The sequence below is a fragment of the Metopolophium dirhodum genome, chromosome 5, assembly GCF_019925205.1.
Source record: "Metopolophium dirhodum isolate CAU chromosome 5, ASM1992520v1, whole genome shotgun sequence".
NCBI lineage: Eukaryota > Metazoa > Arthropoda > Insecta > Hemiptera > Aphididae > Metopolophium > Metopolophium dirhodum.
This window is the reverse complement of record NC_083564.1, coordinates 34275450-34285505: the sequence shown is the minus strand read 5'-3', so window position 1 is coordinate 34285505 and position 10056 is coordinate 34275450. Positions and strand designations below refer to the sequence as shown.

General features: G+C 29.1%; 1 protein-coding gene across 1 annotated transcript; it reads right to left on the bottom strand.

Moving 5' to 3' along the window:
- Positions 1-325: 325 nt before the first annotated feature.
- On the bottom strand, positions 326-1553 carry LOC132945950 (uncharacterized). Its single transcript, XM_061015791.1, has 2 exons — positions 1008-1553; positions 326-911 (listed from the first exon to the last, which is right to left on the bottom strand). Exons 1-2 carry the CDS (start codon positions 1130-1132, stop codon positions 617-619), a joined length of 420 nt encoding a protein of 139 aa, XP_060871774.1. The 5' UTR covers positions 1133-1553; the 3' UTR covers positions 326-616.
- Between the last annotated feature and the right edge of the window lie 8503 nt (positions 1554-10056).

Below are 10056 nucleotides of genomic sequence, written 5' to 3'. Positions count from 1 at the left end.
TGCCGAACTTAAGTGTTTGATTATCAAGTTGATCCTTTGATTGTGGACACCTTAATCCATGCTATGGATGAAGCCCATAGATACTAAAGATATGGATGGTCCACGCCTATGTTAAATACATTTGAGGCGGTGTTCCCAGAGGGGAAGGCTATTGAGGCTACTTTATATTGATAGTCGATAGTCGATATTCGATATAAGTATACTTTATTTATTGTTCCCCTCGAAGACCGCTGATAAGACCAAATCAGGTAAAACACCAAATTCTCTGATAAGCGTCATTCGTTCGCAATCGTGTTGTACGACATAATATACACATATACGGGTACAACACGATTGCGAACGAATGACGCTTATCAGAGAATTTGGTGTTTTACCTGAAAAACGGAACGATTGCGAACGTTTTTATAGACCACGTTGCCAAGTTTACAAAATATTTTTTTTAAATAAAAACTATTGATATTAATTACACAATGAAAACAACAACTACGTTACAAACTAAAATAAAATAAAATAATATTTAATTATAATTATTAATAATACTATAACAAAATCTACGTGTTAATGTTACGTTAAAAGCTGAAAAATAAATAAAATAACGGCTTTTAAAAATTGTTTTCTACATTTTTGCTTTTTTTAAATTTTTTCCCTGGTAGGAATTTCCAGTTTTTCTTAAATATAAAATTAGATCCTTGTGTATTTTATAATCATTATAATATTGTAATGTTAATTCAATTTTAGATTTATCTTTTTTGGCCATAGGATTATATACGTTGTTTTTAATTGAATTTATTATTGTCAAATTTTGAGCTTGTGTTTCTTTTAAAACTGATATCACGACGTGTGTTGGAGGATGGGGGCTATAAAACTGACCACTGTACGTCCTATGAAAGCTCTCTGGGCCATTGTTAGTTCTACAAAATAATTATAAAAACTTAGAGATCTTGTATTTACTGGTAAAATTTAAGTGGGAAGGAACAAGAATTCAAGTTATTATTTTTAAATCATACCTTGGATTTACTGAAGGTTCTTGTGCCCAAAGATATGGTGGAAATAATGCATCAGGTGGAATATATGTCGATACTAAATAGTCTGTAAATACATGACCTTCGTCAAGGCTGGGGCATTCGGGCATTTAAAAATTTGTTATTGACTAACACCAAATCTGACAACACCGCACGATTAAAGGCAGGTAAAAACGTTTGCAATCGTGTTACCGGAAAAGGTCCGTTCGCAATCGTTCCATTCGGAATCGTATATTACCCACCCAGCTCACTCGTGTAAGCTTGTTGCCGGTTGGGATGTCAGCGCACTATTTGTTTTCCATCTTTGACCCACGCGTACCATACCAAATGTACGATTAAGAAAACACTAAAATGATTGGGTCAGAGAGAGAAATAAATGGTGCACTAAAAATCTGACATCCTCTTAGTGTTATCAAGTTGAAGAAGCAGTTGATTGTTGACAATTTGACATTTAACATTAACTGTGGTAGGTATTATGATTGGAAGTAAAAGTAATTAGCAGGGCTGTGAATTTAATGCAATGAAAAAGTGTTAAATATTTGCCTGCATGTATGCACTAAAAACAGGCAAATATATGCACTGAAATATTCAAAAATATGCACTTAAAATTCAAAAAAATACTGAATGAAAACGTTTTTATTAAAATTTTTTTAAATTAATAAATTATAATTCAAATTGGTTTACAAAAAAAATTAGGTAGGTAGGTAACGGATGAACCGAAAATATAAAAACATTTAAAGAAAATAAGCATAAATACAAAGAAATCATGAAAACATGCAATTATATTAACTCACCCCAAAAAAACGCATATTGGTAATGGTGTTGTGATAATAGGGATCTCCCCAAAAAAAAAACCTACTTATAGTTCAAACAAATCATAAAAGCCAACTGCTTCAAAATATAAAAATTAAGTGTCTTGTATTGTAGTAGGTAGGTAACTTTCAAAAAAAAAAAACTAAAAATAAATGTTCAAATGTTTACTATAGTACATTTTAAAAAATTAACTTAAGTTCAATATAATACATTATAATCAAATAAACATTTCATACCAAAAGTTTTGTTAATTCACACAGTCTCTCTTCAATTTTAAATTTTTCTTCAAATTATCTACACAATATAAATGTTTAGTAAATCGGAAAACTTGATTAAGTATTTAATCATTTATCTAAAAGAGATGTGCCGGGTCGCCACATTATTATATCGAGGGGCCATGGTGCAAGTGTCGTCCATAAATATCATATTATATTATATTATGATTGTATTAGTTACAAACTCTTGAAATAAGAGTTATGTTTGAGGATTTAATTAATTTCCTAAAAGGAAATGCCTCAAGGTTGCCTCAGTAAGTGGAGGGACCGTACTGAAAGTGCCGTCCACCAATAAAGTACCCGCAAAAAAAAACGATTAATTCAAATATAGAACGTACTTACATCATATACTTTTATCAAAGTATGATTGTGTTAGCCACAGTCTTGTTTAAATTATATTGTTTTATGTTTTCCCAATCTAATAATACAAAATACTGAAAATTAATGAAATCACAAATATTAGTACAATAGAGAGACTGTGCATTGATTTACAAATTTGTCTTAAATTTACTTTTTGCATAGAGAATAATATGAAGGTGGGCTGGGCATTTAATATCAGAGTATGGGGCTCCATCATAGATATTAGAGATATAACATAATGGTCTTATCAGCGGTCTTCGTGTTCCCCTCGTCTTCGTGGGCCGGCTCAGGGGGTAGGCGACATAGGCCCACGCCTAGGGCGGCACTTAAGCTGCACTTTAGTAAGAGGGTGGCATTTTCAAAATACTGATAATATTCTATTGTTAAGGGCGGCCAAATTTGATTTTGTCTAGTTCACTATTTTCGCTTGAGCCGGTCCTGCGTCCACCAATAAAGTTGATAGAGACTCGTTGATCGCTTTTATGTGCTTCAAATTGTTTACACGAGTGAGCTGGGTATGGGTCCATCATAGATAATAGAGATATAACATAATGGTCTTATCACCGGTCTTCGAGGGGAACAATTGAGGCCGAATAAAGTATACCGATATCGAGTATCGACTATCAATATATAGAAGCCTCAATTGCCTTCCCCTCTGGGAACGCGGCCTCAAATGTATTGAGCATAAGCGTGGCCTATCCATATCTTTATTATCTATGGGCTCCATCCATAGCATGGATTAAGGTGTCAACAATCAAAGGATCAACTTGATAATCAAATACTTAAGTTCAGCAAACTGCAACTCAGGGTCTTTTTATTCAATGTTTCCTAATAAGTCATACGATGGTTAGTTAGGTAAACCTATGATTAGTTGAAGCTATGGTGATGATAGACGACTATCATCACTGGTCATGAGCTTTGCGATGATCTTTTCCTACTAACTATCAAGGTATTCGATATTGTAAACATAACAATGAAAGAAAATATTTTAATATCATTAATTTGTTTAGGTGAGGTAAGGTGAGGTAAGGTGAGGATAGGACAGGAAACTAGACGTCTTAAAGACTGTCAGCTAGAGTTGTACCAGTATAGTTATTAAAAACTTAAATACAGCCAACATTAATTAATGATTTTTTTACCACAACAAATTATAAAATGTAGATAGATATTTGACTATGTTTTTATTTGCATTTAGACTTAATACTGACTGTGGACCCAGTCAAATACAATATTATTTTAAATTAAACATTATTTTATGTCCTTCATAAATAACAATCACATAGTAGAGTCCGTACAGGACCTTTTTCTCATTTAATTTCTTTGCATCCTTTATAAATTACAATCATTTTTATACATTTTCTTATACATATATTACGGTGATACACCTCTGATCATAATAGTTGTTCGTATTATTATAATGTAAACAATACCTAGTTTTTGGATTGTAGTTAACATGTATTGCAGTATTTAGCTTCCATCGTATTTTTTTGGTTAGTGTTATTTCACCCAGGTTTCTCAAACAATTTTTTTTTCGATTCATTGAACTCTAGTAGATTTTTTTGTATAAATATTATGTTGATCTTTTTATATACATTTTTTAAACACTGACAAGCCAGTGCCATCTAAATTTTTTTTTTTGCCTTCTAAAATGCATTTGCCTACTGGCAACCACTTCTTCTTTTCAATTTTCAATTTTCAATTTAAGTAATGAAATTGTATACATTTTTTAAACATTGGCAACCTGGTGCTCTATGAAAAAATCCTTCTTTAATGAACTAAATATTTTGAATAGTTTTTTTCTGTTTAAAATTCTGGTCATTTTAGTTTGAAGTTTTTAATTTCAATTTTTTTTTGTTATCTAAAATGCATTTGCCTGCGGGCGCCAACACCCTACATCAATTTTAATTTTTGTTATGTGACTAGTTGAATTTTTTGTATAGACTTTGTCATGTGTATTCCTACAATAATATTTTAATTTCAATTTTTTTTTGTTTCTAGTTGAATTTTTTGTATAGACTTTTTTTTTAAAATTTTTTTTTGTTTTCTAAAATGCATTTGCCTGCGGGCGCCAACCCCCTCCTTCAATTTTTTTTTTATTATGTCACTAGTTGAATTTTTTGTATAGACTTTGTAATTTGTATTCCTACAATAATATTTTTTTTAAATTTTTTTTTGTTTTCTAAAATGCTATTGCCTGTGGGCGCCAACACCCTCCTTCAATTTTTTTTTTGTTATGTGACTAGTTGAATTTTTTGTATATACTTTTTGAACATTGAAAATCTGGTGCATTTTGAATAATCCATCATTGATGAACTAAATATTTTGAATAGTTTTTTTCTGTTTATTCTGGACATTTTATTTTGAAGTTTTTAATTTAAATTTTTTTTTGTTTTCGTAAATGCATTTGCCTGTAGGCGCCAATACCCTCCTTCAATTTTTTTTTTGTTATGTGACTAGTTGAATTTTTTGTATAGACTTTGTAATGTGTCTTCCTACAATAATATATTTTTTTAAATTTTTTTTTGTTTTCTCAAATGCTTTTGCCTGCGGGCACCAACACCCTCTTTCTATTTTTTTTTTTTGTTTTGTAATTCTAGTCGAACTTTTTGTATTTACTTTGTAATGTGTATTCCTACAAAAATATTTTTTTTTTAATTTTTTTTTTGTTTTCTAAAATGTTTTTGCCTGCGGGCACCAACACCTTCTTTCAATTTTTTTTTTTTGTTATTTAACTCTAGTTGAATTTTTTGTATTTACTTTTTGAACATTGAAAATCTGGTGCACACTGAATAATCCATCATTAATGAAATAAATATTTTGAATAGTTTTTTTCTGTTTAAGATTCTGGACATTTTAGTTTGATGTTTTTAATTTAATTTTTTTTTGTTTTCTAAAATGGTTTTGCCTGCGGGCGCCAACACACTCCTTCAATTTTTTTTTTTGCTATGTGACTAGTTGAATTTTTTGTATAGACTTTGTAATGTGTATTCCTACAGTAACATTTTTTTTTAAATTTTTTTTTGTTTTCTAAAATGGTTTTGCCTGCAGGCGCCAACACCCTCCTTCAATTTTTTTTTTTTTTTGTTATGTGACTAGATGAATATTTTGTTTAGACTTTGTAATGTGTATTCCTACAATAATATTTTTTTTTGTTTTGTAAAATGCATTTGCCGAGGGCGCCAACACCCTCCTTCAATTTTTTTGTTTTGTTATATGACTGGTTGAATTTTTTGTATAGACTTTGTAATGTGTATTCCTACAATAATATTTTATTTAAAATTTTTTTTTGTTTTCTAAAATGCATTTGCCTGCGGGCGCCAACACCCTCTTTTAATTTTTTTTTTTTTATTTAACTCTAGTTGAATTTTTTGTATTTACTTTTTGAACATTGAGAATCTGGTGCACATTGAATAATCCATCATTAATGAACTAAATATTTTGAATAGTTTTTTTCTGTTTAAGATTCTGGACATTTTAGTTTGATGTTTTTAATTAATTTTTTTTTGTTTTCTAAAATGGTTTTGCCTGCGGGCGCCAACACACTCCTTCAATTTTTTTTTTTGCTATGTGACTAGTTGAATTTTTTGTATAGACTTTGTAATGTGTATTCCTATAGTAACATTTTTTTTAAAATTTTTTTTTGTTTTCTAAAATGGTTTTGCCTGCAGGCGCCAACACCCTCCTTCAATTTTTTTTTTTTTTGTTATGTGACTAGATGAATATTTTGTTTAGACTTTGTAATATGTATTCCTACAATAATATTTTTTTTTGTTTTGTAAAATGCATTTGCCGAGGGCGCCAACACACTCCTTCAATTTTTTTTTTTGTTATGTGACTAGATGAATATTTTGTTTAGACTTTGTAATGTGTATTCCTACAATAATATTTTTTTTTAATTTTTTTTTTGTTTTCTAAAATGCATTTGCCTGCGGGCGCCAACACCCTCCTTCAATTTTTTTTTTTTGTTATGTGACTAGATGAATATTTTGTTTAGACTTTGTAATGTGTATTCCTACAATAATATTTTTTTTTTTTTGTAAAATGCATTTGCCTGCGGGCGCCAACACCCTCCTTCAATTTTTTTTTTTTTTGGTTATGTGACTAGATGAATTTTTTGTTTAGACTTTGTAATGTGTATTCCTACAATAATATTTTTTTTTAAATTTTTTTTTGTTTTCTAAAATGCATTTGCCTGCGGGCGCCAACACCCTCTTTCAATTTTTTTTTTTGTTATTTAAGTCTAGTTGAATTTTTTGTATTTACTTTTTGAACATTGAAAATCTGGTGCACATTGAATAATCCATCATTAATGAACTAAATATATTGAATAGTTTTTTATTGTTTAAGATTCTGGACATTTTAGTTTGATGTTTTTAATTTATTTTTTTTTTTGTTTTCTAAAATGGTTTTGCCTGCAGGCGCCAACACCCTCCTTCAATTTTTTTTTTAGTTATGTGAACAGTTGAATTTTTTTATTTGCCCGCGTGTGCCAACACCCTTCTTCAATTTTTTTTTATTGTTATGTGACTAGATGAATATTTTGTTTAGACTTTGTAATGTGTATTCCTACAATAATATTTTTTTTTGTTTTCTAAAATGCATTTGCCAGCGGGCGCCAACACCCTCCTTCAATTTTTTTTTTAGTTATGTGAACAGTTGTATTTTTTTATTTTGTTATATGACTGGTTGAATTTTTTGTATAGACTTTGTAATGTGTATTCCTACAATAATATTTTATTTAAAATTTTTTTTTGTTTTCTAAAATGCATTTGCCTGCGGGCGCCAACACCCTCCTTCAATTTTTTTTTTTTTTTTGTTATGTGACTAGATGAATATTTTGTTTAGACTTTGTAATGTGTATTCCTACAATAATATTTTTTTTTTTTTGTAAAATGCATTTGCCTGCGGGCGCCAACACCCTCCTTCAATTTTTTTTTTTTTTGGTTATGTGACTAGATGAATTTTTTGTTTAGACTTTGTAATGTGTATTCCTACAATAATATTTTTTTTTAAATTTTTTTTTGTTTTCTAAAATGCATTTGCCTGCGGGCGCCAACACCCTCCTTCAATTTTTTTTTTAGTTATGTGAACAGTTGTATTTTTTTATTTGCCCGCGTGTGCCAACACCCTCCTTCAATTTTTTTTTTTTTTTTTGTTATGTGACTAGATGAATTTTTTGTTTAGACTTTGTAATGTGTATTCCTACAATAATATTTTTTTTTAAATTTTTTTTTGTTTTCTAAAATGCATTTGCCTGCGGGCGCCAACACCCTCTTTCAATTTTTTTTTTTGTTATTTAAGTCTAGTTGAATTTTTTGTATTTACTTTTTGAACATTGAGAATCTGGTGCACATTGAATAATCCATCATTAATGAACTAAATATTTTGAATAGTTTTTTTCTGTTTAAGATTCTGGACATTTTAGTTTGATGTTTTTAATTTAATTTTTTTTTGTTATCTAAAATGGTTTTGCCTGCGGGCGCCAACACACTCCTTCAATTTTTTTTTTTGGTTATGTGACTAGATGAATTTTTTGTTTAGACTTTGTAATGTGTATTCTTACAATAATATTTTTTTTTAAATTTTTTTTTGTTTTCTAAAATGCATTTGCATGCGGGCGCCAACACCCTCTTTCAATTTTTTTTTTTGTTATTTAAGTCTAGTTGAATTTTTTGTATTTACTTTTTGAACATTGAAAATCTGGTGCACATTGAATAATCCATCATTAATGAACTAAATATTTTGAATAGTTTTTTATTGTTTAAGATTCTGGACATTTTAGTTTGATGTTTTTAATTTATTTTTTTTTTTGTTTTCTAAAATGGTTTTGCCTGCAGGCGCCAACACCCTCCTTCAATTTTTTTTTTTAGTTATGTGAACAGTTGAATTTTTTTATTTGCCCTCGTGTGCCATCACCCTTCTTCAATTTTTTTTTTTTGTTATGTGACTGGATGAATATTTTGTTTAGACTTTGTAATGTGTATTCCTACAATAATGTTTTTTTTAAAATTTTTTTTGTTTTCTAAAATGCATTTGCCTGCGGGCGCCAACACCCTCTTTCTATTTTTTTTTTTGTTTTTTAACTCTAGTTGAATTTTTTGTATATACTTTTTGAACTTTGATAACCCGGTGCATTTTGAATAATCCATCATTAATGATCTAAATATTTTGAATAGTTTTTTTCTGTTTGTTCTGGACATTTCAGTTTGAAGTTTTTAATTTAAATTTGTTTTTGTTTTCTAAAATGGTTTTGCCTGCGGGCGCCAACACCCTCCTTCAATTTTTTATTTTTTTTTAGTTATGTGACGCGTTGAAGATTTTGTATAGACTTTGTAATATGTACATCTACAGTAACATTTTTTTTTAAATTTTTTTTTGTTTTCTAAAATGGTTTTGCCTGCAGGCGCCAAAACCCTCCTTCAATTTTTTTTTTTTTTGTTATGTGACTAGATGAATATTTTGTTTAGACTTTGTAATGTGTATTCCCTCAATAATATTTTTTTTTGTTTTACAAAATGCATTTGCCGAGGGCGCCAACACCCTCCTTCAATTTTTTTGTTTTGTTATATGACTGGTTGAATTTTTTGTATAGACTTTGTAATGTGTTTTCCTACAATAATATTTTATTTAAAATTTTTTTTTGTTTTCTAAAATGCATTTGCCTGCGGGCGCCAACACCCTCTTTTAATTTTTTTTTTTGTTATTTAACTCTAGTTGAATTTTTTGTATTTACTTTTTGAACATTGAGAATCTGGTGCACATTGAATAATCCATCATTAATGAACTAAATATTTTGAATAGTTTTTTTCTGTTTAAGATTCTGGACATTTTAGTTTGATGTTTTTAATTTAATTTTTTTTTGTTTTCTAAAATGGTTTTGCCTGCGGGCGCCAACACACTCCTTCAATTTTTTTTTTTGGTTATGTGACTAGATGAATTTTTTGTTTAGACTTTGTAATGTGTATTCCTACAATAATATTTTTTTTTAAATTTTTTTTTGTTTTCTAAAATGCATTTGCCTGCGGGCGCCAACACCCTCTTTCAATTTTTTTTTTTGTTATTTAAGTCTAGTTGAATTTTTTGTATTTACTTTTTGAACATTGAAAATCTGGTGCACATTGAATAATCCATCATTAATGAACTAAATATTTTGAATAGTTTTTTATTGTTTAAGATTCTGGACATTTTAGTTTGATGTTTTTAATTTATTTTTTTTTTTGTTTTCTAAAATTTGTTTTGCCTGCAGGCGCCAACACCCTCCTTCAATTTTTTTTTTAGTTATGTGAACAGTTGAATTTTTTTATTTGCCCTCGTGTGCCATCACCCTTCTTCAATTTTTTTTTTTTGTTATGTGACTAGATGAATATTTTGTTTAGACTTTGTAATGTGTATTCCTACAATAATGTTTTTTTTTAAATTTTTTTTTGTTTTCTAAAATGCATTTGCCTGCGGGCGCCAACACTCTCTTTCTATTTTTTTTTTTTGTTTTTTAACTCTAGTTGAATTTTTTGTATATACTTTTTGAACTTTGATAACCCGGTGCATTTTGAATAATCCATCATTAATGATCTAAATATTTTGAATAG